General features: G+C 41.7%; 1 protein-coding gene across 2 annotated transcripts; it reads left to right on the top strand.

Annotated features, from left to right (window-relative positions):
- Positions 1-1,493: 1,493 nt before the first annotated feature.
- On the top strand, positions 1,494-23,948 carry LOC134811203 (uncharacterized). Of its 2 annotated transcripts, none has more exons than XM_063817961.1 (5): positions 1,494-1,505; positions 18,945-19,019; positions 20,575-21,015; positions 22,085-22,258; positions 23,501-23,948. In XM_063817961.1, exons 2-5 carry the CDS (start codon positions 18,968-18,970, stop codon positions 23,629-23,631), a joined length of 798 nt encoding a protein of 265 aa, XP_063674031.1. In that variant the 5' UTR covers positions 1,494-1,505; positions 18,945-18,967; the 3' UTR covers positions 23,632-23,948. The 2 variants fall into 2 exon arrangements, with proteins under 2 accessions (XP_063674031.1, XP_063674029.1); XM_063817959.1 differs by having other exon boundaries at positions 22,082-22,258.
- The last annotated feature ends 1,311 nt before the right edge of the window (positions 23,949-25,259 follow it).

The raw sequence follows: 25,259 nt of genomic DNA, 5'->3' as shown, positions 1-25,259 counted from the left end.
CTTAATTTATATATATAATGATTAATTAAATTTTCAAATTAAAAAAACAATAATAATAACAAGGCGCTTCACCCCTTGTAACACTAACTATCTTACTATATATAAAGCGAGACGATATATATGGATGTGTTTATCCGTGCCATTTTACTGACACCACGGCATCAACTTTAACGCGACATTCCGCAAAAACCGTAAAAGATATACAACTGAAACTTTTTTGATTGGGTCAAATGCTTTAATGGCCTTCAAATCAGCATGAAAAAATAACCAAGGAATAGGAGTTTTAGAGCCCAAAATTTGGACCCCCAAGTGGTGTCAAAAACGCGAATTAAATAGGTAATAATTATTTTAGTCTCTTGAGTCTTGACACCATTTTAGGGTTATACGGGTTCCTGCTAGTATAGTTAATACTTAAGTCGAAGATAATATGATTATACTTATAGATGAAAAGAGAAGAGCACAGTGCCCATCAATAGTCATGAGGGTAAAGCTCCTAGCAATGGCGACCACTCCAAAACCCAAACAAAACATTCAACAGGAGATATAGAGGCGATCAGGATCTCAGGTATATTTGCCATTTTCATGAAGGGAACCTAGGGACACCTAAGCCACGGTTAAAAAAGAATCCTGGTCAAGTTGGAGAAGTTTATGATTTACAACAGGGCTAGGATTGAAGTCAGAGTCATAGTTAGCCCCGGCCGGGTTATGGTTGGGGATAAGTGTTCGGCCCCCCCCCCCCCCCCCAGTGTTTATTTAAAACCTTTTTTTGAGTCTTTTGGACGATCGAAATAATAATATGAGTTGGCTGATGCGGTCATCGACGTTTCAATATAACCCAACTTTCAGCCGTTTAAGACCCCCTCACCCTCCATCAGACAGTAATCAGTTGCACAGCTACTATACAAGAATTACCTTATTCACAATAGCCATGAAGATATCCACCCACAATGTTAGATCATTTTGCACAAGGCTTTCTCTCCCCCGGTCCCAGTGAACCTCTAGGCTCTGACTCAGCCCCTTAGCATCAAACAATTTTCCGTTTAATGTCTAAATATTATTTCTTGAGACAAATTATATTTAAATAAACAGGATGAATATTATTAGTAGAATAATTACTACATCGTTAGTCCTGCTACATCGCTAGTCGCAAAAGCTTCAAACTGTGAAGATCAAATAGAAATGTATCTGAAACTATTGCCAAAGTAGATTTTTTGTGCGTACCAGGATATCAGCATATTTGTACTACATACACTAGTGTAAAATCCGGATTGGAGTATTATTTATGAGTCGCATTGTTTTAATGTATTCTGTGTAAAATTATCTTTATCCCGCTTGTTGCGACAAGTAAAAATGCTCTTATTAGGGAAAGGAGATTACTCGACGTTTCAATGTAACTACATCGTATTCATGATCTCAAATTATTTGTTATATAGTAGTGTTGAAAGTATTAAAACTCATTAAAACTTTTAATACTTTCAACACTACTATGTAAAAAATAATTTGAGATCATGAATACGATGTAGTTACATTGAAACGTCGAGTAATCTCCTTTCCCTAATAAGAGCATTTTTACTAGTCGCAACAACCGGGATAAAGATAATTTTACACAGAATACATACACAAACACTAGTCATTGTCATTTTTTTTTAAATGTTTAAAATTTGATCGTTGGTATGAACTTCAAGTAATTTGGTGACAAACATCAGTTAGTGCTTGTAAGCATAAAGTAAGCATTAAATATTGGATATGGAACAAAGTCAAAGAGAGCTTGAAAGCTCTGGTGACGTCATAGTCACGTGACCTCAGGCTCATAATCACGTGACCTCAGACCCAATCAATTGGGTTTTGGCCTGGTCAGCCCCCTGTCACCCGATCTTGAGGTGACGTACGACACCTTGCTAACCCAACGTTAATGTGGCTCTTGCTATGTGTTAGTTCAGCCGAATTAATTATTATGTAATCAAGTTTATTTTTCTCGTTAGTTGTCATCCGGCCAAACATTAAGCAACTTATATTGCAGTACCATTTATCAATTAGTATATCAAAATATGTCATTGTAATTTTGCATGGCTGAAATGTGACTCTTAATTTATATATTTAATGATTAATTGAATTTTCAAATAAAAAAAAATAAAAAAAGTAACAAGGCGCTTCACCCCTTGTAACACTAACTATATAGTTAATACTTAAGTCGAAGATAATATGATTATACTTATAGATGAAAAGAGAAGAGCACAGTGCCCATCAATAGTCATGAGGGTAAAGCTCCTAGCAATGGTGACCACTCCAAAACCCAAACAACACATTCAACAGGCGATATAGAGGCGATCAGGATCTCAGGTATATTTGCCATTTTCATGAAGGGAACCTAGGGACACTTAGGCCACGGTTAAAAAAGAATCCTGGTCAAGTTGGAGAAGTTTATGATTTACAACAGGGCTAGGATTGAAGTCAGAGTCATAGTTAGCCCCGGCCGGGTTATGTTGGGGATAAGTGTTCGCCCCCCCCCCCCCCCCCCCCCCCCAGTGTTTATTTAAAACCTTTTTTTGAGTCTTTTGGACGATCGAAATAATAATATGAGTTGGCTGATGCGGTCATCGACGTTTCAATATAACCCAACTTTCAGCCGTTTAAGACCCCCTCACCCTCCATCAGACAGTAATCAGTTGCACAGCTACTATACAAGAATTACCTTATTCACATTAGCCATGAAGATATCCACCCACAGTGTTAGATCATTTTGCACAAGGCTTTCTCTCCCCCGGTCCCAGTGAACCTCTAGGCTCTGACTCAGCCCTTTAGCATCAAAAAATTCTCCGTTTAATGTCTAAATATTATTTCTTGAGACAAATTATATTGAAATAAAGAGGATGAATATTATTAGTAGAATAATTACTACATCGTTAGTCCTGCTACATCGCTAGTCGCAAAAGCTTCAAACTGTGAAGATCAAATAGAAATGTATCTGAAACTATTGCCAAAGTAGATTTTTTGTGCGTACCAGGATATCAGCATCTTTGTACTACATACACTAGTCATTGTCATTTTTTTAAAAATGTTTAAAATTTGATCGTTGGTATGAACTTAAAGTAGATTGGCGACAAACATCAGTTAGTGCTTGTAAGCATAAAGTAAGCATTAAATATTGGATATGGAACAAAGTCAAAGAGAGCTTGAAAGCTCTGGTGACGTCATAGTCACGTGACCTCAGGCTCATAATCACGTGACAGTACAATCAACTGGGTTCTGGCCTGGTCAGCCCCCTGTCACCCGATCTTGAGGTGACGTACGACACCTTGCTAGCCCAATTCATGTCTTGAAGGCTGCTAATTTTCACATGCCAAACTCACAAGGGTCTTAAAGATTTGTGCAAGATGACGATCCATAGAGGCCGCAGAATTATGAGGACTACAAGATCCTCGTGGAACTTAAGCGATCCATGATATCATGACAGGCCCTATAGTACAAGATACATTTTAGGACAGGATATTCTCTTGCAATTATCGACTTAAGAAATTTAGGTGAATTTATATCTGGACGATAACCAAGTAAAACAAGTAAAAAAGGATATGGTAATATAGTGTATTAAATGTGAACAACAACATGAATAAATTATCATAGCGAAAGTTCGCTTACCCTAAGTAAGGCGGCGGCGGTTGTATGAGTATGGAAGGCGATTAATAAGGACTACTGGTTAGGACAGAACTTTGACCTATAGAGCTATATAGTATGAACTAATCTTAACATCATCATATTGGTACGGTTGAAGGGATGAAAATAATACGGTCAAGAATTTTACAAACCTCTTTACAGCAGTAGTTCCGTGGAGATGGCAGTGTTCTTCGCACTTGCATCATTGCAAATGAAAAATAACAGTTTTACATTAAAATACTGGTTTACAATACCGGTTATCAAATTACATTATAGATAATCGTAAAGAACTTATTCATATTAATCAAATCTAAAATCTTAACACAAACGCAACAAATTTTACCGGAGTCTTCCTCCTGGGACCTTGGTCCTCCTCCTGGTTCCTCCTCCGGACCTCCTGGGTCCTCCTCCTCCTGGGTCCTCCTTCTCCTCTTCATCATCCTCCTCTTCCTCCTCAATCATCAGTCCTCCTCCTCAGTCCTCCTCCTCATCCTTCTCGTCAGTCTTGCTCCTCCTCATCAGTCCTCCCCAAGTCCCCCTCCTCCTCAGTCCTCCCCCAGTCCCCATCCTCCTCCTATTCAGTCCTCATCCTCCTCCTCCTCAGTTCTCCTCAGTCCTCCTCCTTGTAAGTCCTCCTCCTCTTCCTGAGTCCTCCTCTTCCTAGGTCCTCCTCCTTCTCCTCCTCCTCCTCAGTCCTTCTCCTCCTCCTCCTCCCTCTCAGTCATCCTCCTCAGTCATCCTCCTCAGCCATCCTCCTCAGCCGTGCTCCTCAACCATCCTCCTCAGCCATCCTCCTCAGCCATCCTCCTCAGCCATCCTCATCAGTCCTCCTCATCAGTACTCCTCCTCCTAGGTCCTCCTCCTTCTCCTCCTCAGTCCTTCTCCTCCTCCTCCTCAGTCCTCCTCCTCCCTCTCAGTCATCCTCCTCAGCCATCCTCCTCAGTCCTCCTCCTCCTCCTCAGTCCTCATCCTCCTCTTCAGTCCTCCTCCTCCTGGGTCCTCTTCATCCTCCTCCTCTTCCTCAGTCCTCCCCAGTCCCCCTCCTCCTCTTCCTATTCAGTCCTCCTCCTCCTCCTCAGTTCTCCTCAGTCCTCCTCCTTCTCATTCCTCCTAAGTCCTCCTCCTGAGTACTTCCCCTCTTCCTCCTGAGTCCTCCTCCTGGTTCATCCTCCTCCTAGTTCCTCCACCTTCTCCTTCTCCTCCTCAGTCCTTCTTTTCCTCCTCCTCCTCCTCAGTCATCCTCATCAGTACTCCTCAGTCCTCCTCCTTCTCAGTCCTCCTCAGTCCTCTTCCTGAGTTCTCCTCCTCCTCCTCAGGACCTCAGTCCTCCTTCTGGGTCCTCCTCCTCCTAGGTCCTCCCCCTCCTTCTTCTATTCACTCCTCCTCCTCCTCAGTTTTCCTGAGTCCTTCTCCTGAGTCCTCATCCTCCTCCTGAGTCCTCCTCCTGAGTCCTCCTCCTGAGTCCTCCTCCTGGGTCCTCCTCCTCCTAGGTCCTCCTCCTTCTCCTCCTCAGTCCTTCTCTTCCTCCTCCTCAGTCCTCCTCCTCCTCCCTCTCAGTCATCCTCCTCAGCCATCCTCCTCAGTCCTCCTCAGTCCTCCTCCTCCTCCTCAGTCCTCATCCTCATCCTCCTCTTCAGTCCTCCTCCTCCTGGGTCTTCTTCCTTCTCTTCATCCTCCTCCTCTTCATCCTCCTCCTCTTCCTCCTCAGTCCTCAGTCCTCCTCCTCATCCTTCTCGTCAGTCCTCCTCCTCCTCAGTCCTCCCCAGTCCCCCTCCTCTTCCTATTCAGTCCTCCTCCTCCTCCTTAGCTCTCCTCAGTCCTCCTCCTTCTCATTCCTCCTAAGTCCTCCTCCTGAGTCCTCTTCTCTTCCTCCTGAGTCCTCCTCCTGGTTCATCCTCCTCTTAGTTCCTCCACCTTCTCCTTCTCCTCCTCAGTCTTTCTCCTTCTCCTCCTCCTCCTCAGTCATCCTCTTCAGTACTCCTGAGTCCTCCTCCCTCTCAGTACTCCTCAGTCCTCCTCCCTCTCAGTCCTCCTCAGTCCTCTTCCTGAGATCTCCTCCTCCTCCTGAGTCCTCCTTCTGGGTCCTCCTTCTCCTAGGTCCTCCTCTTTCTCCTCCTCAGTCCTACTCCTCCTCCTCAGTCCTCTTCCTCCTCCTCCCTCTCAGTCATCCTCCTCAGCCTTCCTCCTGAGCCATCCTCCTCAGTCCTCCTCAGTCCTCATCCCTCCTCCTCCTGGGTCTTCCTCCTCCTCATCCTCCTCAGTCCTCAGTCCTCCTCCTCATCCTTCTCGTCAGTCCTCCTCCTCCTCAGTCCTCCCCAGTCCCCCTCCTCCTCCTATTCAATCCTCCTCCTCCTCCTCATCAGTTCTCCTGAGTCCTCCTCCTTCTCATTCCTCCTGAGTCCTCCTCCTGAGTCCTCCTCCTGGTTCATCCTCCTCTTAGTTCCTCCACCTTCTCCTTCTCCTCCTCAGTCCTTCTCAGTCCTCCTCAGTCCTCTTCCTGAGATCTCCTCCTCCTCCTGAGTCCTCCTTCTGTGTCCACCTCCTCCTAGGTCCTCCTCTTTCTCCTCCTCAGTCCTACTCCTCCTCAGTCCTCTTCCTCCTCCTCCCTCTCAGTCATCCTCCTCAGCCATCCTCCTCAGCCATCCTCCTCAGTCCTCCTCAGTCCTCATCCCTCCTCCTCCTGGGTCTTCCTCCTCTTCATCCTCCTCAGTCCTCAGTCCTCCTCCTCATCCTTCTCGTCAGTCTTCTTCATCCTCAGTCCTCCCCCAGTCCCCCTCCTCCTCCTATTCAGTCCTCCTCCTCCTCAGTTCTCCTCAGTCCTCTTCCCTTTCAGTCCTCCTGAGTCCTCTTCCTCTTCCTCCTGAGTCCTCCTCCTGGGTCCTCATCCTGATCCTCCTAGGTCCTCCTCCTTCTCCTTCTCCTCAGTCCTTCTTCTCTTCCTCCTCCCTCTCAGTCATCCTCCTCAGTCATCCTCCTCAGTCATCCTCCTCAGCCATCCTCCTCAGTACTCCTCAGTCCTCCTCCTTCTCTGTCCTCCTCAGTCCTCTTCCTGAGTCCTCCTCCTGAGTCCTCCTCCTCCTCCTCCTGAGTCCTCCTCCTGGGTCCTCCTCCTCCTGGGTCCTTCTCCTCCTAGATCCTCCTCCTCAGTCATCCTCCTCAGCCATCCTCCTCAGCCATCCTCCACAACCATCCTCAGTCCTCCTCCTTCTCAGTCCTCCTGAGTCCTCTTCCTGAGTCCTCATCCTCCTCCTTCTCCTCCTGAGTCCTCCTCCTGGGTCATCCTCCTCCTAGATCCTCCTCTTTCTCCAATCATACATCTACGTCTCCAGTGTCTCCAATGTCTCCAGTGTCTCCAAAAGCTTTGTCTCCAATGTCTCAAATGTCCCCAATGTCTCCAATGTCTTCAATGTATCCAAAAGCTGTGTCTCCAATGTTTCCAATGTCTCCAGGACATGTCTCTGCACCCTATCTTTTCAAAAAAGACATTGGAGACATGTCACCCCCCCCCCCCCCCCCCCCCCCCCTTAAAATAAAGATCACCAAGTCTGTTCACAGAACGGCTGTTATGGGGGGGGGGGGGGGGGATCATGTTTTTTTGTCCGTTTTTGTCCGTTTGGCAGCTATATTTTAAAAACGGACAAAAAATAAAGCGGACAAAAACGGACAAAAACGGACAAAAACGGACAAAAAATAACAACATTTAGATGCTTCCTCCTCTTCCTCCTCCTCCTCCTCCTCCTCCTCCTCCTCCTCCTCCTCCTCCTCCTCTTCCACCTCCTCAGTCATCCTCCTCATTCCTCCTCCTCCTCCTGAGTCCTCCTCCTGGGTCCTCCTCCTGAGTCCTCCTCCTCCTCCTCTTCATCCTCCTCCTCTTCATCCTCCTCCTCTTCCTCCTCAGTCCTCAGTCCTTCTCCTCAGTCCTCCTCCTCAGTCCTCCTCCTCATCCTTCTCCTCAGTCCTCTTCAGTCCTCCTCCTCAGTCCTCCCCCAGTCCCCCTCCCCCTCCTTCTATTCAGTCCTCCTCCTCATCCTCCTCAGTTCTCCTCAGTCCTCCTCCTTCTCAGTCCTCCTGAGTCCTCCTCCTGAGTCCTCCTCCTGAGTCCTCCTCCTCCTCCTCCCCCTCCCTCTCAGTCATCCTCCTCAGCCATCCTCCTCAGCCATCCTCCTCAGTCCTCCTCAATCCTCCTCCTCTGCAGTCCTCATCTTCCTCCTCAGTCCTCCTCCTCCTGGGTCCTCCTCCTCCTCTTCATCCTCCTCCTCTTCCTCCTCAGTCCTCAGTCCTTCTCCTCAGTCCTCCTCCTCATCCTTCTCGTCAGTCCTCCTCCTCCTCAGTCCTCCCCCAGTCCCCCTCCTCCTCCTATTCAGTCCTCCTCCTCCTCCTCCTCAGTTCTCCTCCTTCTCATTCCTCCTTCTGAGTCCTCCTCATTCCTCCTTCTGAGTCCTCCTCCTCCTCTTTCTCCTGAGTCCTCCTCCTGGGTCCTCTTTCTCCTCCTCCTCCTCAGTCCTCCTCCTCCCTCTCAGTCATCCTCCTCAGTCATCCTCTTCAGCCATTCTCCTCAGCCATCCTCCTCAGCGATCCTCCTCAGCGATCTTCCTCAGTACTCCTCAGTCCTCCTCCTTCTCAGTCCTCCTCAGTCCTCCTCCTCAGTCATCCTTATCCTCCTCCTCCTCCTGGGGGGATCCTGTTTTTTATCCGTTTTTTCCGTTCGGAACCCTATATTATCAAAACGGACAAAAAATAGAGCGGACAAAAACGGACAAAAAATAACAAAAATGGAAATAATATTTAGATGCTTCCTCCTCCTCCTCCTCCTCCTCCTCCTCCTCCTCCTCCTCCTCAGTCTTCCTCAGTCATCCTCCTCCTCCTCCTGAGTCCTCCTCCTGGGTCCTCCTCCTGGGACCTCCTCCTCTTGGGTCCACCTCCTCTTCATCCTCCTCCTCTTCCTCCTCAGTCCTCAGTCCTCCTCCTCAGCTCAGTCCTCCTTCTCAGTCCTCCTCCTCATCCTTTTCCTCAGTCCTCCTCTTCAGTCCTGCCCAGTCCCCCTCCTCCTCCTATTCACTCCTCCTCCTCCTCCTCCTCCTCCTCCTCAGTCCTCCTCCTCTTCAGTCCTCCTCCTTCTCAGTTCTCCTCCTCCTCCTCAGCCCTCCTCCTCCTCAGTCATCCTCCTCAGTCCTCCTCCTCCTCCTCCTGGGTCCTCCTCCTGGGTCCTCCTCCTCCTGGGTCTTCCTGATCCTCCTCAGTCCTCTTCCTCCTCCCCTCCTCAGTCCTTCTTTTACTCCTCCTCGTCCTCAGCAGTCCTCCTTCTCCCCAGTCCTCCTCCTCCTCCTCCTGGGGCCTTTTCCTGGGTCCTCCTCCTGGGTCCTCATCCTCCTGGGTCCTCCTTCTCCTGCTTCTCCTCCTCAGTCCTTCTCCTCCTCAGTCCTTCTCCTCCTCAGTCTTCCTCATATTCCTCAGTCCTCCCCCAGTCACCCTCCTCCTCAGTCCTCCCCCAGTCACCCTCATCCTCATCCTCCTCATCAGTCCTCCTTCGCCTTCTCAGTCCTCCTCTTCAGTCCTCCTCCTCCTCCTTTTCCTGGTTCCTCCTCCTCAGTCCGCATTCTCCTCCTCAGTCCTTCTCAGTCCTTTCCCCAGTCACCCTCCTCCTCATCCTCCTCATCAGTCCTCCTTCTCCTTAGTCCTCCTCCTCAGTCCTCCTCCTCCTCCTCCTGGGTTCTCCTCCTGGATCCCCCTTCTCCTCCTCAGTCCTTCTCCTCCTCCTCAGTTATCCTCCTCCTCCTCCTTCTCCTCCTGGGTCCTCCTCCTTCTCCTCACCAGTCCTCCTCCTCAATCCTCCTCATCCTCTTCATCCACTTACTTCTCCTCCTCATCAGTCCTCCTCAGTCCTCCTCCTCAGTCCTCCTCGTCCTCAGTCCTCGTCATCAGTCCTCATCAGTCCTCCTCCTCCCAAGTCATCCTCCTCCTCCTGGGGCCTTTTCATGTGTCCTCCTCCTCATGGGTCCTCCTCATCAGTCCTCCTCCTCTTCCTTCTCCTCAGTCCTTCTCCTCCTCAGTCCTTCTCCTCCTCAGTCCTTCTCCTCCTCAGTCCTTCTCCTCTTCCTCCTCCTCAGTCTTCCTCCTCCTCCTCAATCCTTTCCCCAGTCACCCTCCTCCTCATCCTCATCCTCCTCATCAGACCATCAGTCCTCCTTCTCCTTCTCAGTCCTCCTTCTCAGTCCTCCTCCTCCTCTTCTTCCTGGTTCCTCCTCCTGGGTCCTCCTTCTCCTCCTCAGTCCTCCTCCTCTTCATCCTGCTCCTGGGTCCTCCTGATCCTCCTCAGTCTTCTTCCTCCTTCTACTCCTCAGTCCTCCTCCTCCTCAATCCTCCTCTTCCTCCTAAGTCCTCCCCTCCTCACTCCTCCCCTTCTCAGTCCTCCTCCTCATCAGTCCTCTTCACCAGTCCTCCTCCTCAGTCCTCCTTATCCTCATCCTTCATCTCCTTCCTTCATCTCCTTTCTCCTCCTCATCCTCCTCATACACCTCCTTCTCCTCATCAGTCCTCCTCCTCACTGCTCACTCCTTCTCCTCCTCCTCCTCTTCCTCGTCCTTAGTCCTCTTTATCAGTCCTCATCAGTCCTCCTCCTCCCCAGTCCTGCTTTTGGGGCCTTTTCCTGGGTCCTCCTCCTGGGTCCTCCTCCTCTTGGATCCTCCTCCTCTTGGGTCCTCCTCCTCATCCTTCTCCTTAGTCCTCCTCCTCCTCAGTCCTCCTCTTGAGTCCTTCTTCTCCTCCTCCTCCTATTCATTCCTCCTCCTCAGTTCTTCTTCTCAGTCTCACTCCTCCTTCCCAGTCCTCCTCCTCCTCTTCTTCCTGGTTCCTCCTCTTGGGTTCTCCTTCTCCTCCTCAGTCCTCCTCCTCTTACTCCTCTTCCTGGGTCCTCCTGATCCTCCTCAGTCTTCTTCCTCCTTCTACTCCTCAGTCCTCCTCCTCCTCAATCCTCCTCTTCCTCCTAAGTCCTCCCCTCCTCAGTCCTCCTAAGTCCTCCCCTTCTCAGTCCTCCTCCTCATCAGTCCTTTTCACCAGTCCTCCTCCTCAGTCCTCCTTATCCTCATCCTTCATCTCCTTTCTCCTCCTCATCCTCTTCATACACCTCCTTCTCCTCATCAGTCCTCCTCCTCACTCCTCAGTCCTTCTCCTCCTCCTCCTCCTCCTCGTCCTTAGTCCTCTTTATCAGTCCTCATCAGTCCTCATCGGTCCTCCTCCTCCCCAGTCCTCCTCATGGGGCCTTTTCCTGGGTCCTCCTCGGTCCTGCTCCTCTTGGGTCCTCCTCCTCTTGAGTCCTTCTTCTCCTCCTCCTCCTATTCATTCCTCCTCCTCAGTTCTCCTTCTCAGTCTCACTCCTCCTCAGCCCCCCTCCTCTCCCTCCTCAGTCCCCCTCCTCAGTCCCCCCTCCTCCTTTTCCTCTCTTTCATCTCTCAATAATTTGTTCAATTTATAATTATTGTTGGTGTTATTGTTAACATAATTTATTGTTATATACTAAAATGGTTTTAAGCGCATTTGAGTCTGACTCAAAATGTGCTCAAGAATCTTTGTGTTTAACAAAGTTTTACTCTCCAGTAATAAAACTTTTCATCCCTTTTTATGTTATTAAAAAATGTGTAGACTATTCTTTGTGCCTAATTGAAGATTAAAAGTTTGAGAAAGGACCATGGTCATTAACCGGGCTACCCATTTCTGCAGATAGCCTGTTACAAATTGTGGAGAAAATTTAAATCAAAAGTTACAATTTTTGTCCGTTTTTGTCCGTTTTTGTCCGTTTTTGTCCGTTTGGCAGCTATATTTTCAAAACGGACAAAAATTAACGGACAAAAACGGACAAAAACGGACAAAAACGGACAAAAAATAACATGATCCCCCCCCCCCCCCCTGTTATAAATACTCATTCACCCATCATCTAACATCTTTAAGTGTATTAGGAGGGTAAGTCGAAGGGTTAATTCATGATTTTTCATTCGATTATAAGATTCAGATAGTTCAGCGAGTCGGCTACTTCTACCTTCACGAGAGCTAAACTTCAATTTACCTCAATCTGAACTGACTTGTACAGTGGTAGAACACATTACAACCGGGCTTATCATTTTACTTTTAAGTCAGATTTATCCTACTCTTATCTTGGACAAAACATCTCGATCGTATCGTTATTAAACTAACTTGGAAACCATAAATAACTGTCAAAAATTCTGGGGACTTATGGGGACAAATGGTGAATTACGTCAACGAGTTGACCTCTAGTCCCCATGATTTTTAGTCCCCATTAGTCCCCAAAAGTCTCCATTGGTAGTCATTGGCCCCCCCCCCTTCATGCCTCTGATAAATCTAATTTAGTGCGCGAGAATTCTGGGTCAGCTGAGTTTATTTGCAAATAATTTACTGTTATCAATAAAAATTCTAGTCGCACACCAGTCTCGTGCACAGATATTATAAATTTAACTTTGATCTGGAAGCTATAAGAATATAATTTTTACTTCCAATTAACTTCTAAATGCTACACGTGTGCTTAACACTAACCACTAGGTCCCATGAGATACGGGGTCTCACGGTGATCTGCAGATCACGTCACCCAATCAGTGACGAATAATATACAGAGTTGGATTGATAAGTAGGTGAGTTGATCAGCTGTCAGTACACAACCATAATGTTGCGAGATAATAAATAACATCACTATCTAACATCCCTGAATAAGAAGAAAAAAAAAGAAGTTGCAATGAGAGTAAATACCTGATGCATGATGCAGCCATCTGAAATCTGAAATCTGAAATCTGAAATCTGAAATCTGAAATCTGAAATCTGATATCTGAAATCTGAAATCTGAAATCTATAAAATCTGAAATCTGAAATCTGAAACCTAAAATCTAAAATCAACAGATGCCAGTAGTACTTGTATTATAGTATGGCCTGTCGTGATATCATGGATCGCTTAAGTTCTAGAAAGTTCCACGAGGATCTGGTAGTCCTCGTAATTCTGCGGCCTCTATGTATCGTTATCTTGCACAACTCCTTAAGAATCTTAAGTGCTGGGAATGTGAAAATTTGCAGCTTTCCAGACATTTATAGAATTAACGAGGTGTCGTTCGTCACCTCAATTAAGGTCAGGTAAGAGGGAGCTTCAAATATCGGAGTAGTTCCCTGTATATTAGTCTCATGATTGAAATACTGATATCTGGATAATATCCGGTTGGAAGAGACAAGGACAAATGAAACAAGGAAGTTAGGAGTAAGGGCAAATTTTCGGCGTCAACGCCATCTTCAGGCTAAAATTGGTATAAATGTTAGTATATAATTATAAATGCTTCTATACTAGTTAAAATGCTAAATTGAAATTACATACACTGAATACAGGTTACATCAAATGGTATTATATAATACATTGAAAATGGTGATGTACACACGTTTTACACTCTGTCCAAGTACATAATATCTACTGAACATAAGGGTCGTGTGCTATTTGTTTAAATTTGTCTCTGAATATGTTGTAAAAGAAATCCCTTAAGCTTCTCGCACTCTTCTTTGTTATTGATACTAGGTTTAAATAAATTAATGTAGTAAGCTTCTGTCACTTTTCGTTTAATGGTGCTATATAAGTTAATTTCTAAAATATCGAAAGAAATGTCTGGTTCTAAGTTATTGTGAAACTCTGAATAATGAGCAGCCAACGCATTATCAGGATAGGTTAAAGGCCTGTTGACTGCTCTTCGATGCTCTGAAAATCTATCGTGTGCTGTTCTACTCGTTTCCCCTATATATAGCTCTTGACATAATTTACACGTGACTTTGTATATGACACATTTTGGTTTGCAGTCGTGATTTGTTGTGATGAGTGGACATATAACACAGTTTGGTATGGTGCAGTGTGGTTTGTCGTGTGGTCGTGATGAACATAAGATATCTGAGAGTTTCTTACCAGGTGTGAATATGAAGCTCCCTTTCTTTGAAACTCCTATTCTAGAAACCGAAGACCACATCTTAACTGAGTGCCCCTACTACCATCAACTCAGGTCCAACCTCTCTGACAACCTCAAAAGCCTGTTGATGCTAAAAGAATATGGAGCAATAATGAACTCACCCCATATAAAAGAGTTCGGGAAGTACCTTACAGACTCCTCAAATCTACGTAATCCTCCTAAAACGTCCCTTAACCCTCGCAAACAGATGTAGTACTCGAACTTTATTTATTGTATTACCTTAAATTATTATAGACGATCTTCTTTTATTTTCGTGAAATTGTAAACGGTTAAATTTTACTATTTTTAAATGATTCAGTTTTGATAATTTTATTTATTCATTTATTCATTCTTGTATAGCCAAGACGAGTCCGTTAGTGTTCTCTCTGGTAATTTTATGTTTAATCCTGTTTAAAAATCCATATCACTCAAGACTCTACCTCCAGAAAATTGGTCTCTTCATGGGGTGCCAACCATCACCAATTGGAGCGATAGTGCGAGTATATATGTTCGAAAGAAGATCGATTTACACTGATTGACACATCTCATTCTACCGGAGATACGTGGATGATGCCGGGAGTCTAGCTAGCTCCAAAGAAGAATCTCTGAGGATAGTGGAGTCCATTTCAAACGAGGACCCAGACCAGTTGCTCAAGTGGGAAATTGACTATCCGGAAAGCCGTCAGGATTTCACCCCATTCCTCGACACCCAGATAAAGATAGACGAGCAGGGAACACTACACCACAAATTCTACAGAAAGAAGCAGAAAAATAATATCACACTGCACGCCAACACGGTGTTATTGCAAAGAACCATGACAAGGGTATCAGACCTATATTAATCTAAGAGACAAAACAAAACGAATCATCATACAACAAATTTTAAAATCCTGCGGCACAGGATCCTGTTGTTTTCCTACTCTGCCTCTCCCAAACCCCTCTCCTTCTACTTTCTTCAGGTTTATTCTTCAATTTTTTAAATTAGATAGCAGATATTTTTCTTTCGAATGTAGTAATGGCATTATACATTATTTGGTATCGTATGTATGTATGTTGTGTTTAGTGTTTGCTAACTAGGTATGTGCTATATATTTTGAAGAATTTTGAGGCTCACGACGTCTCGTCCCATGGGTTGAGTTGTAAGCTGAGTTTATGTTCAAATCGCCTTACTTCGTATGGTGAAACATCGACAGGTTTGCCTTGACCTTTCGGACGAGTGTTTGCCCACCGGGGATCCAAAAATATGATCACCATGAACATTACTTTGACACGTGAACTTATCAAACGACTGTAATGATTCCATTAAATTTTCTTAGTATATTTAGCTAGTTTATAGTAGATACACATGATCACAGAATAGAAGAGCACAATTGGGCTCTTTGTTCTGCGACCGTGTTTCCTCGGTGGGCCGACAGGTTTTTGTTGTGTAGTAGTGCTGGGGAAAAACACGCTTTAAATATCAATGAATGTAAATATTGTTAATTGACATTAGTGCCACAGTTTATGTGGTAAAAACAAATTTATGGTCAAACATTATATATCGTAGAAGGGCATGATTTACCCACATCACTAAGCATCTGGATGGATAATTAGCACACAAGGATAAACTGACCTTTAAACATGACCACCAGCAATATCATATAACCATAGCTCCAAAATAAATAAATTGCTCTACATAGAAACATCTGGCCTGATCTTATCACATTGTGGTCCCCTGGGGTTCAGTAAAGCCCTTACAGGCAACTGGGTCCTTTTACCAGCCACAATAAAACTAGTCATGCCAGTACTGTCATAAAATGTAACCAACTATTTAAAAATAAGATATCTTTTGCTAGAATTTTAAATTTTAAGCCATAGAGCAATCTTCTCAATTTTAAAATTTAAAAATAACATTTTACCCTAACTATGATGTGGTGGCATTTCATACCTAACTAAAATTCAACTTTGAAAGTCAATAGATTATTAGTCACAACGAAATTATAGTTTAAGACATCCATTTTGCATTGTGTTTCCAATATTAGAATTTATGATATGTATTGATTGAATAATTGGTAATAAATTTAACTTTTGTTTTATTAACTTTTGTTTTATTAAACAGCCACCACAATGAGGGAACAAAAGTAGCCACCATCAAGAACTTCTACAAAACGGCTGCTTATTGCTCATCAACACCAGAGTATAAAGAAGAGTCCATGAAGATAGTAGACAACTTGTTGGTCAACAACGGTTACCAAGACCCACGACGTATAAACCAAACAGGACGACTTCACCCTCTCTCACCTTCAACACGACACAACCCTTCATCATCGCACATACAAGATACCGATCACGTAACATGCACTCTACCATTCATCAACGAGCCATTTTCCAAAGAAGTCACTCAATTTTCCCTCTCACCTGGTAAGAAACTCTCAGATATCTTATGTTCATCACGACCACACGACAAACCACACTGCACCATACCAAACTGTGTCATATGTCCACTCATCACAACAAATCACGACTGCAAACCAAAATGTGTCATATACAAAGTCACGTGTAAATTATGTCAAGAGCTATATATAGGGGAAACGAGTAGAACAGCACACGATAGATTTTCAGAGCATCGAAGAGCAGTCAACAGGCCTTTAACCTATCCTGATAATGCGTTGGCTGCTCATTATTCAGAGTTTCACAATAACTTAGAACCAGACATTTCTTTCGATATTTTAGAAATTAACTTATATAGCACCATTAAACGAAAAGTGACAGAAGCTTACTACATTAATATATTTAAACCTAGTATCAATAACAAAGAAGAGTGCGAGAAGCTTAAGGGATTTCTTTTACAACATATTCAGAGACAAATTTAAACAAATAGCACACGACCCTTATGTTCAGTAGATATTATGTACTTGGACAGAGTGTAAAACGTGTGTACATCACCATTTTCAATGTATTATATAATACCATTTGATGTAACCTGTATTCAGTGTATGTAATTTCAATTTAGCATTTTAACTAGTATAGAAGCATTTATAATTATATACTAACATTTATACCAATTTTAGCCTGAAGATGGCGTTGACGCCGAAAATCTGCCCTTACTCCTAACTTCCTTGTTTCATTTGTCCTTGTCTCTTCCAACCGGATATTATCCAGATATCAGTAAGAGGGAGCTGACCAAGACAAAACCCAATTCATCGGGTCGGAGGTCACGTGATTATGAGCCTGAGGTCACGTGACTATAACGTCACCAGAGCTTCATGTTCTCCGTTTCCCGCTCATTTGACCAGGTGATCTCGCATGCTTTTTATTTGAATCTGAGAATGTGAATGTAAGTGTAATTCTAATTACCTCCCATAGAAAGCCAGATTAATTTTCTGAGAGTAAGCTAGAAATTTAACAAAATATAATCGACCTTGTTAAAAACTAATTTTGATGACCGTTCCTGAACTAAAAGTAAAATAAATATTTCAGAATATTCTAGAAGGTTATGGATATTGGATTATTCTATGAGAACAGGGTAGCCAAGCCTGCAGCCTAACAATTATAATGAGTAATTCGTCGCAACTTTATTTTTAGATAAAAATTCCAAGATTTATCGAATTTGCATTTTTATCGTTGCATATATGTTCATTTTCCACTCTATTATTATTATTGACGGCCCTTGCACAAACTAATCATTGAGGTTAAGACCGAGTTTGTTTATCTATTTCTTGCTTCTCCAATTATCAAATTAAATGATGGCGGTGCTTTATTGAAATAATGATCCCTGGAGGTCCAGTATAAATGTCTTGGGTCGCAGACTGACATTAACCATAAAATCGTTTTCGCAAATTCCACCATATAGATCATTTGGCTTGAAAATATGATCTTACACGACATAGACAGGATTTTCTGTAGCTGGGCCTCCTATATTTACATTGTTTTATTTACGCTTTTTTATTTACGTTGTTTTATTTACGTTATTTTATTTACGTTGTTTTATTTGCGTTGTTTTATTTACGTTGTTTTATTTACGTTGTTTTATTTACATTGTTTTATTTACGTTGTTTTATTTACGTTTTTTTATTTACGTTGTTTTATTTATGTTGATTTATTTACGTTGTTTTATTTACGTTGTTTTATTTACGTTGTTTTATTTATGTTGTTTTATTTACGTTGTTTTATTTACGTTGTTTTATTTATGTTGTTTTATTTACGTTGTTTTATTTACGTTGTTTTATTTACGTTATTTTATATACGTTGTTTTATTTATGTTGTTTTATTTACATTGTTTTATTTAGGCTGTTTTATTTATGTTGTTTTATTTACGTTGTTTTATTTACGTTGTTTTATTTACGTTGTTTTATTTACGTTGTTTTATTTACGTTGTTTTATTTACGTTGTTTTATTTACGTTGTTTTATTTACGTTGTTTTATTTACGTCTGCTAAGCTAGGGATGAAATATCAAAATAGGCACACATTTTAAGTATATTTACTTTTTATAAAAAGCACATTCAATTTAATACATAAAAAAATTACTTAACTTGCTTGATTCTGCACTAGTTTGACGATCTTAGACCCGAAATTGAACGGGAGAATCGACTTAAAATATACTAAAATTTCCAGAAATATGTTAAGATTTCCCTGATATAACTTTTTATTATTCTTATACTAGTGTATAAAATAATAAGTACATTATAAATGATAAATAATGATAAAATATTAGTAGGTAGTGTGCCATCGACAGTGAGCCGCGCGTGCCGACTGTAGGATGGTTTTTTAGCGCTAATTTCGGCCAGCACAATTTTCTTCAAACAAATAGATATTAAGTATCCTTCCCGACCTCCGATTGCAACAAAAATTGGTATGCTTACTCATAGACTTACAAGAAAAGTGTCCGAAAAGTTTAAAGCATATCCAACCATCAAACATTATGTTACAGCTAAAAGCAGTGTATTTTGCCCCATTTTGATCACTATATCAACTCCGATATCCACCAAATTTTTTGGACAGTTGTGAAAGCCCTATTGGAAGGTCGTCGCCAATTTTCAGAATGATCTCATTCAAGGAACTGAAGATATATCCAAATAATACGACAAAAATCAACGAATTTGGTCAAATTTGGTCAAATTACGCGACTTTTACAGCTAATTTTGCTCCAAAAGCCGCGCACCATCAAATATGGCACCTAGGCGAAACTCACTGATCTTTCCAAAAAGGTATAACAAATTTGGTATTGTGAAAATTCTCACAGTCTCTAGAAAACAATGGTACAAAAATTTTTAAAATCCGAGCATGTTTATTTTTATGGTGCACCTCCTAATATTAGTTGTTTCATTTTTATCAAGTTGTAAGTGAGTGGTAAAACGTCATGACGATAACGATCATCATTTTGACGATCCTACTGTGGTCATCAGTCAAAGGTAACATTTTATATGGTAAAATCTTTACTAGTCATATTATAATTATGGACACGGGAGGCTAAACGTTACCACCCAAACGTTTCAGTTAACAATTGATTTATTATTTAAATACTTTTTCTGATATGACTTACTAATCGATTACTAAGCAATTGCTATAAAAGTACAACCACTGTACTGATTGAATAATAAGCTAATTGATTAATTTGCTTATTATCCAAGTAGCAACCAATTTTTCGATTATAATAAAAATGAAACCTCCTACCATACTCACAACTGGAGATGTATCAAAATTAGTAATTACTAGTTGGTATTCATGAAAACCAAATTTCCCCACTTTTTATGAAAACGACTTACTGTCATAACTTTATCGGCGTGTACATCAAATTTAATTAAATTATTTCAATTTTTTTCGAATCAACGTTCAATATCGCATATTTTAGTTATTACTTATTCGAAATAATTGGATCAAGTCAAATTATACTCTAATGATTGAGATATTCAAGACGAGTTCGTTAGTGTTCTCTTTGGTCATTTCATGTTTAATTCCTGTTTAATTCCTGTTTAATGGTTAATTCCTGTTTATCAAGTAAACATACTTTGACAATTGGGATAAAATAGTAAAAAGCTTAAAAGTGAGTGCTGTCACGTCGGCCGGGTGGTTTAGTGGTTTTAATACATTTGCTTCTCACGCGGACGACTGGGGTTTGATTCCCAATGGGGACCAATTCGGTATGATGCGGTTCGGCAACCAAACCATGGTCTGAGCTTCAAAAAAACTTATAAAAAAATTATATTTTCAAATTTTCAAAATTTTGTCAAGTCTCAAAAAATTCTCGAGCCAATACGTAAACATTTATATAATTTTTGGTAATTAGATAATTAGCTAATTAGTAATTATCAAATTATCTGATTGTCTGACGTGAACATTTTTCGGACAAAAGTTCTTCTCGTCGATAAGATAAACACCCTCGATTAATTTGTAACCTTCTACGATGTTCATAGCTGAAGATATTTGACAAACAAGAAAGGTGGTAAAAAGTGGCAAAAGTAGCAAAAGTGGCTTTAAGACATGTGGAAAATTTTGGAACAGTTAGTCAGCCTAATAACGTCATAAATCCTTTGGAAGCTTTTTGTGTCCGTAGATCGATTTTTCAGACGATCTGTAGCTGTACTATAGTACTATCTTTGCACTCTGCGCTGCCAATGTCCATATCACGCAAAATATAGACCTTATTAGGTAATCGTGACGTCACGTTATCCATGACAGTTGGCAAGAGTACTGAATAGACTGTGCCTGCAGTCACGTCAGGCACGGATTTTTGGCTAGGCACGGCTTTTGAAAAGCCACGCGTGACGTGCCTGAGGAGTTGTCACGTATCCTTGGCACGCCCTATAAACACACTACGTACCTATGGTCATTACATCTGACCGCACCATGACAACAGTCATGGTGAAAACAGTCATAGTATGGTCGGGCCCTTAAATTCTGAGAAAAAACTATGGGCGACATTCTTACAATTCCTTTATAGTCATGAGTTAAACATACAATTAACAGGTGAGTTACCAGTCGTACGTGACGTGGAAATAGAGTGGGATCTTGAGTCGACACCTTTAGAAATTAGGACTGATAGTGAGCGTGGGAGTCAAGATATCGTGATGGTTAACTTCTACTCTGCTGGGGGAGAGGGAGCAGGAGGAGTCATGATCTACTTCAACGCTGCACGATACTTACTCAACTACTGCAGCTCATCCTACGCTTACTTCTCTGTTAATCCCCACTCTGCAGCTGCTGACAAGGTGTGGCGTATCACTCTAACCAAAACTGCAGATGTCAGAGTAGTGATACACTGTAACGAGGTAGAGGTGCTCAACATACTGCTCTCTGATTCAACGTGTGGTAACGCCAATTACTGGAGCACGTACTGGAACAGAGACGTAGCAAAGATAGAGTTCACCTCCTATGACACAGCATCTGATTACTACGGACCACAACCAGGTGACTAATAACAACAAGCATTGGTTTAACAAAGCAACACTAACTTTAATTCATAAATAAGCCAACTTGCTGATATTCTCTCGTAAGCTCTTGATTACGTGTTTTCTGTCTAAATTTCAAGTGTGCTATTTAACATAACATAAAACATATATAGGATATGGGATATAGGCTAGTTGGCATATTGTTATTTATAACCTAATAAAGTGGTCATAATTTTATCAATTACTGATTTATTTTGCAGAGTTTACACAGTATAAAAGCATGTGCATTGTGCTTCATAGTTTGTTGATAAGGCGTATTTTTAGCGTTAACCCTGGTGACTGAAGGTCTTAAATCATCCATGTCTTTCGGTTAGGCCCATAGTTATCACTCCTGTTCTCTCTCCAATCAGCTCCTCCCTCGACAATCGATATCATGTGTTCCTTTCTGCCTCAGCTCGGTGAATTGTCTCCTTCATCTGGTTGATATTCCTTTTCTCGAACATGAGATAGTAATTCCTGTGATTGCTCTGGTTATTTCTCGACAGTTGTTACCAGAAGGACTTTCAGCATCCATGTTCCTGATAAGGCCTATATATTTATCGTCTCTACACAGTACACTCTATTTTCCGCTTTATGAGTTCCTTCTCTCCTTTTGTCATGATGAAAGCACACCACGTGACCTGTGCCGTAGCTTGTAGGCCGTGAAATAGTTCTATTATTATCTCGTGGACCAGGATATTTATATCGCCTCCACCCTAGCCACACCTGGCTAGTCGTAAATAGGATCGTAACAGACTTGATCTGTTATACTATATAGAATCGTAAAAATCAAATGTCCAATTTCATCTCAGAACAATAAATAAAGAAATGATAATGAGTAAAACACACTGCTCATATTACTACGACAGTTATCATGGATTAATCTAGATGTTTTGATGCATCATGATGATCAATCACGCAAATCGAAATATGTGGTAACCCGGGATTAAACGTAGAAACAGTGCATAAATAATAAAATACGTGCCTTATACCAAGTTATAATTGAGATTGTGGATAATTTTGTTATTACATTTCTCTTGAACTAGAAGCAATTAACGGAGGTTGGAGTTCAGACGGCTCATGGTCTACCTGCTCAAAGACTTGCGAGGGAGGAACACAAACAAGAAGCAGGACTTGTACAAATCCTTCTCCTGCACACGGAGGTGCTAGTTGTTCAGGAGAATCTTCAGAATCTCAGAGTTGCAACACTCAAAGCTGTCCAGGTAATTCGATCAGTTTTCATTTGTTTTAACGAGATCGGGTCTGTTAATAAAATAACAAAAATTATAATGGGTAAAACACACTGCTTAAATTACTACGACAGTTATCATGGATTAATCTAGATGTTCTGATGCGGTTTCTTAGGACTTGGTGGGTATCTATAACTGCCCATAAATGATGCTCTGCTGTTTTAACTTTATATCTAAGATAACTTGCTACATCCTTCTGTTAAAACAAAATTAAACTTATTATAGGATCCAGTGAATTTAGTTTAGAAAGTTCAATCATTCAGTTCCTGTACAATACTAGAACATGTTTCTTTGTTATTATTAATTATTTAATTTACTGTTTGCAACATAATACTATGACATAATGACATCGCTACATCTGACACTGGAAACACGGATCATACTCGCCAAAGACAATTTTTCAGTCGAGTAGATATTATACCAAATAAGTTATGATGTTCATCGACGGATGGAGGGGGGATTGTCGGTAGTTTCGTGCAAAACTGTCGGGTAGCCAGGACTTTCTATTTATATTAATGGACATGTTCATTGGAAGTGGAGATTATTTGTACACATACAAAAATATCAACCAAGCATGTTCAGAAGTTCTCAACACAGAAACTTTATTGTTGTTATGCGCTATAATGTTACAACTACAAGTTTACATTTTTGTGAATCTGTTAACTATAGCTGCCTATAGTTAACAGTATAGTATTCCTTATTCTGAAATGTAGTAGATTACTAATTAGATCAATCTAACAATCATAAAACATCATTGGTTAAAGAGCAGGGATTCGACGGTTATAATATAAGGCGAGATTTGGTAAACTTTGTCGCACACTCAGATTCTGAGTGACTCAGAATAATGATACCTATTTTCTACGTGTGTCCTAAAAACTTTATTATATCAGGCTCCACCTTTGAATAGAAGAATCGTCCATCAGGATGATGAATAATTTTTCAGTGCCAGTATTTTGTCGGTTGCATTCGATTTTATCTTACCCATTTAATTAAATTTTTTAACATTGAAAGAAAAATGAACTGTCTAACGTACGGGAGTCAAGCGAACTAGGATAATCGAATAGTTGTAATTACTTGTTTATAGTTCCTAAAAATAAATATAAGATTTGTGTCTGTTCGTGGTCTTGCAATAATTAGTCAAAGCCATATAAATAGATCATGCCGATATCTTTCCAGAATGAAGGTATCTTTTACTAAATTAAATTTCCCCTTCAGAAGAAGATACAAGTGAAGAAGATGATGAAAGTGAACAGGGAGACAACCAGAACTACTCTGATGCAGCAGCCCTGAAAGTCAGCCTAATTTTCCTCGTCGTTCTCCTGTTTGCTGTTAATATGAGCATCTAAACTTGTTGTGGACTGGAATGGTTCTACGGTACAAAACACTATCTTAACATGGTGTTTTATCGGGATGTGATAGAAAAAATAACAACTCAAAAACCCGGACGAATCTATAAATTTACAATCTATAATTAAACTTTTGATATTTAAAATTTCAATGTTCTAGACAACTTTCAATGTTTTAATAAAAAATAAAAGAAAGAGACTGTGATTCAGTAATTATTGATATTCATTGTATGTTTTTTCAGAATACTTTTTACATTTATTGTAATATACATTTTTTCCCCGATCCATGACTTTTGTGTCAGGACTAGGAACGTGAACGAAGCTTTTTTTTATTTGGACCAAGTTAAATTGTTATGCATTGTTATGAGATGTGTCTCCATCACAGTTATAACAAGTGAAAGGCTTAGTTGAGGTGCACAAACTTCAGATTGTGCATTGGTGACTTAAACTAGTTTTATGCATGCAACTGTCATCTTTCCTCAAGCTTTTTCCTAATAAAAATAATTTAAAGTTAAGTAAAAAGTAAAAATATGAGACGTTAGCTATAACTTTATAGAAACTAAAACAACTGAAATAGCGTACAACCAAACCAATGCCCACTACTAATACAAGGTACAAAATGTAGGGCATAAACATAACAGAGTGAAACAGGCCAAATAAGAATAACAATAAAGCTCTTCACCCCAGCATCTAGCATGATGTAATACCACACCAGTGTAACGTTACACCGGACTTGCCAAAACGAAGGTACCAGCAGTAATCTAATCGTCTTCTTCTACCTCCACATTTTCTTTTACAACTGGTTGTCTGTCCAACTCGTAGTCGTACCGGGCAATGAACGATCCCAACTGCTCTACTAGAGAGATACTTGAATGCCTAAAGTACAGCTTAAGCTTTATCTCTAGCCCCCCCCCCCCCCCACTTGGTATATAGGCGACCTTCGGTGGCTTATGTCAGCTACGATACCTTCTACCATACCACCCATCTCGATAAAGTAGAAGACAAACCGGGATATCTCCCTATAAGGTATGTGACCGACGGTATCTAATCTAGTCCTCTAGGTACCTTCGTACCTTATCTGCACAGCGCAGATAAGCTTACTGTATGAAAAATGGATTTAAAAATCATTTGCTAAAATTAAAAAAACTTCAAAAAAAGATGAAAAAAATTCGGATTTTTGTTGGTTTTGATTGCCTACTTCTTCTACCTCCACATTTTCTTTTACAACTGGTTGTCTGTCCAACTCGTAGTCGTACCGGGCAATGAACGATCCCAACTGCTCTACTAGAGAGATACTTGAATGCCTAAAGTACAGCTTAAGCTTTATCTCTAGCCCCCCCCCCCCCCACTTGGTATATAGGCGACCTTCGGTGGCTTATGTCAGCTACGATACCTTCTACCATACCACCCATCTCGATAAAGTAGAAGACAAACCGGGATATCTCCCTATAAGGTATGTGACCGACGGTATCTAATCTAGTCCTCTAGGTACCTTCGTACCTTATCTGCACAGCGCAGATAAGCTTACTGTATGAAAAATGGATTTAAAAATCATTTGCTAAAATTAAAAAAACTTCAAAAAAAGATGAAAAAAATTCGGATTTTTGATGGTTTTGATTGCCTTCTAG

The sequence above is a fragment of the Bolinopsis microptera genome, chromosome 2 (assembly GCF_026151205.1).
Source record: "Bolinopsis microptera isolate Bmic1 chromosome 2, MBARI_Bmic_1.0, whole genome shotgun sequence".
NCBI classification, from domain to species: domain Eukaryota; kingdom Metazoa; phylum Ctenophora; class Tentaculata; order Lobata; family Bolinopsidae; genus Bolinopsis; species Bolinopsis microptera.
Note: the sequence above shows the minus strand (reverse complement) of the source record. Positions and strands in the feature narration are given on the sequence as shown.

Excerpts from the sequence above, each read along its gene's own strand:
- LOC134811203 (XM_063817959.1), top strand. The coding sequence starts at position 18,968 with ATGACGATAACGATCATCATTTTGACGATCCTACTGTGGTCATCAGTC. Across the intron at positions 19,020-20,574 it reads ACTGTGGTCATCAGTCAAAG|GTGAGTTACCAGTCGTACGT; the intron begins GTAACATTTTAT and ends TACAATTAACAG. Across the intron at positions 21,016-22,081 it reads TTACTACGGACCACAACCAG|AAGCAATTAACGGAGGTTGG; the intron begins GTGACTAATAAC and ends CTCTTGAACTAG.